Source organism: Monopterus albus, unplaced genomic scaffold, assembly GCF_001952655.1.
Source record: "Monopterus albus unplaced genomic scaffold, M_albus_1.0 scaffold17.1, whole genome shotgun sequence".
NCBI lineage: Eukaryota > Metazoa > Chordata > Actinopteri > Synbranchiformes > Synbranchidae > Monopterus > Monopterus albus.
The window spans coordinates 2553495-2557278 of NW_018127897.1; the positions used below are offsets into that span (position 1 = coordinate 2553495).

Here is a 3784-nt window from a genome sequence, read left to right on the forward strand (position 1 = left end):
GACATAAAAAATAGTACTAGAATTGATGAGTTTAAACATAAATATAAAGGTATGTGTCAATCAAGATATATGCAAGAACAGGTTTAATGATTAATTAGATGGAACATTGTGGGTGTGGTGTATGAATGTTAACACCTTGTATTAATTCTTTAGTATGTTACTTGTGTGGTGTAGAAGATAATTATTTAAGAATGTAATTATGTAAGAATGTTAACACTCTTATATTTTTTTAGTATATTACTTGTGTGGTGTAGAAGAGAATTATCTATGTAGAGATACTGCTTGCAAACCAATGATGGTAAGATGATGTCATGGGGTAGGACTGGATAAGTCTGACTTCTTCCTACTCCATTCAAGCATGTACTAGGTATAAGCACATTGATATTGGATTAGCATTTGTTGGATATGTGTAAAATTATGTGTGTTGATATATCAACTGTCTTTACATGCTTGAAAGAATAAATCAAATCAAATCAATCAAAAAACCTTTGCAAACTCATTTCACAGAACCTGCCATGCACAATCTCAGATTTCAAGTTTTGTATTTGTTGACTGTACCAACTGTGAGAACTGAAATGGGCGCCTTTGTGCAATCAGCTGTGGCTACTTGGAACAATCTGCAGAAGGAAATGAAACTGACAACACTGGGAGCAATGACTCAGTTTAAATCCATGATGAATGCCCTATTTGCAAAAAGTCTTTTGTTTTAGTTTGTTGGATTATTGGATGAACAGTTTTTTAAAAACAGAAAATGATATCTGTTTCTTGTTTTAGCCACAATTATTAGCCTGTTGTGTTTAATATATTTGATTATGTTTAATGTTTTTAATTCATTGTTATGTTTAACGTTTGCAATTAGTTTTTGTCTGTAGCTTTGTTGCTGCCTATCTTCGCCAGGCTCCCCTTGTAAAAGGGTCCATAGCTCGTGCTGTCAACACGTCACATAATATGATCTATGTGATATCATTCACAGAGTTGGCAGTAAAGTGCTGCTGTAAGGCTGAAGTCTGGTATTACCGAATCCTGGAAGATCTTGTCAGTCGAGAGGGGAAAAGCCAGGGTGTCAGTGGCATTTCAGTGAGTGTACTGTCCCCCTGTGGCCGCTACTGGAACATCACAGACTGTATGATCAGTCACTGAGAGCACATAAAGCCTTATAGCCTACCACGTGTTTATGTCTTTCAGAATTATTGTGAGTTTTTTAGGTGCTTTGAAGTAAAGCATTTGTGCATGTGTTTTGTAACAGGGCATTTTAGAGAATGATCTTCTCCAGTGCTGTCTGGTGGTCTGCTGTCTGGAGATTACCATATACTCAAGCTGTCTGCGATGTGACTTACCTCTGCTCCTTCACTTGTTCAAGCTGCCAGCATATGACTTCTGGAAGGTGCGTTCCCAGTCTAGTTCAGCTGGTATATATTGTATGTGTACAGTAGGTGTATACCTGTCTGTGTGTGTGGATAGTTTAACATGCTCTGGGATTTGAATCAGTGATTTAAAGAAAAAAGGTGTGTTAGCCATGTCCCTTTAAGCTTTGACACTCGTTCCCCAGGTGACTGAGCTGGTGCTGTGGATTGAAGTGACACTGCATCACTCTGATGCCAGACACCTCACTCAAGTGAAAGAGAAAGTCCTGGAGAGCTTGGCCTGGACCAGCAACTCATCGCTGTGGGAAGAAATCAGAGCCAATGAGGGTCATCTGCCTACCTGCCAGCAGGTTGGCAGTAACTCCTAAAAACTCTTAACCTGTCTCCAGGTGTTACGTGATTCATTTCCGGTTACATTAGAAATATGATTAAAATATTTTTCCTTTGAACATTACGATAGTGTAATGATCTTTTATCAAGAAAACCAAAGTATTAAAGTAGTACAGTATTTCTTGATTCATGGCTGATTGAGGGCTTTGTGTCATCTGTAGGTAATGCCTCCTACACAGCTAGAAGATCCACAGAGAACAGAACTGCACCCTGATGGAAGCCTTCCAGGAGGTACTGTAGAGACAGTGTATTAAAGCTCTTTTTTGATGCACTATTTGGTTTAATACATTTTATAAATGTACTGGTCACCTCTGTTTTCATCAGTGGGTGGCAGTTTGGGAGCTGACAGCACTGACCATCAGTGTTCCCCATCAGCTGGAAACAGGCCTCGGAGCAGCAGCTTCCTCCATGTGTTTGCTCGTAAGGTCAGCTCATCTACCACACCAACAGCCCACTACTGTGTTAAATGATCTTGTGTTCTGTGGCTCAAAATAACAGTTCATATGTATGTTCTACTATGTTAAGTGCAGTTGTGTTTGCTCTGCTTCAGGTTTACAGCCTGATGGGAAAGCGTCTGAGGGAGCTATGTTCCATAATGGGAATTTCTGATGAGTTACGGTTGAAGATCTGGACCTGTTTTGAGTACTCTCTGGTCTACTGCAACTATCTCATGGTAGGCCATCACCTGGACCAACTGCTGATGTGTGCCATCTACATCATAGCTAAGGTGGGGTCTGATATACAGTATCTACATATGTGATCATTTGTTGATTTGGTAACGTAATCAGTGCAGATGAGAAGAAACTTGACAACTTTTTTTATGGCAATGGGGACATTTTTCAGATTTTGACATGTACATTAACAGCACTTAAATAAATTAGATATAATGTACACATGGGTGACAAATTAAAAGAAAAACCTGAATAGATGACACGTCTCTTCCAGGATGACAGTGCCCCCATACACAAGACATGAGGGCTCACTGAATGATTTAAGTATTAAAATAATGTGAATCATATGCTGTGGCCTTCACAGTCACCGGCTCTCCACCCAGTGGAGACTATTTGGGAGATTTTGGAGCGACATGTCAGGCAGTGTCTCTACCACCATCATCAAAACACAAAATGAGGGAATATCTTTTTGAAGAATGGTGTCCAGTAGAGTCCAGAGATCTATAGAGTCAATGTCAAGGTGCACTGAAGCTGTTCTGGTGGCACATGGTGGCCCAGCACCTTACTGAGACACTTTATGTTGGTTTTTCCTTTTATTTGTCACCTGTCTGTGTGTGACAGTGGATTAATTTGGGTACTACACAATGGGAATGACACTAAAACATACCAATATAATACAAAGGATACAGTGGACACGTCGAGAGCATTTATGATATTGTATTAGATGCTTCTTTGGGCCATGAATGTTAAACTATATTTCAGTTTGTAATTGACTATTATTTCAACCAACTTTCTTGTTAGATGAAATAGAGGGTAGCCTACTTTTTTCCTTATGGTTCTAGCAATATGCTGCTGTACTAAATCAAATGTACCTAGAGTACCTCCATAGTTCATAATACTAGTAGTATATTTTAATTTTAAATGCTGAATCATTGAACTAACTGATGCAGGTGTGAGATTTTTGCCTGGAATTCCTGACAAAATCGACTCTTAGCTTAAGGAATTTTCTTTTTTCTTGTCTTTTTTTTCATAGATTACCGAGAGGGAAATACCCTTCAAGCACATAATGAAGTGCTACAAGTCTCTGCCACATGCTAAGAAAAGTGTAAGCATAACAAAAATAAATAAAGGTTAATAAATCAACTAGAGTCAGTACATGTCCATCTCAGAAGCTGATTTGTTTTAAATAGTGGATAAATCAAATAAAAGATGTATGACTTAGGATGTTACTGAAAATTAAAACTGTGTCATGACGTTAACATACAATATTGAAAATGTACTTTTTTTTGTATGTGTGTGTATTATGGTTACACTGGTTTAACAGTTATAAACACAAAGTGTTTCTGTCCTCAGGTCTGC

At 38.4% G+C, this 3784-nt stretch overlaps 1 protein-coding gene across 1 annotated transcript in view; it reads left to right on the top strand.

Annotated features, from left to right (window-relative positions):
* LOC109955832 (retinoblastoma-like protein 2) overlaps positions 1 to 3784 on the top strand; it is an 11369-nt gene that overhangs the window by 4661 nt on the left and 2924 nt on the right. The window contains exons 4-10 of the mRNA XM_020592361.1: positions 974 to 1077; positions 1247 to 1384; positions 1550 to 1714; positions 1916 to 1985; positions 2079 to 2179; positions 2305 to 2481; positions 3459 to 3555. Coding sequence (XP_020448017.1) covers positions 974 to 1077; positions 1247 to 1384; positions 1550 to 1714; positions 1916 to 1985; positions 2079 to 2179; positions 2305 to 2481; positions 3459 to 3555 — 852 coding nt within the window. The remainder of the gene's footprint in view (positions 1 to 973; positions 1078 to 1246; positions 1385 to 1549; positions 1715 to 1915; positions 1986 to 2078; positions 2180 to 2304; positions 2482 to 3458; positions 3556 to 3784) is intronic.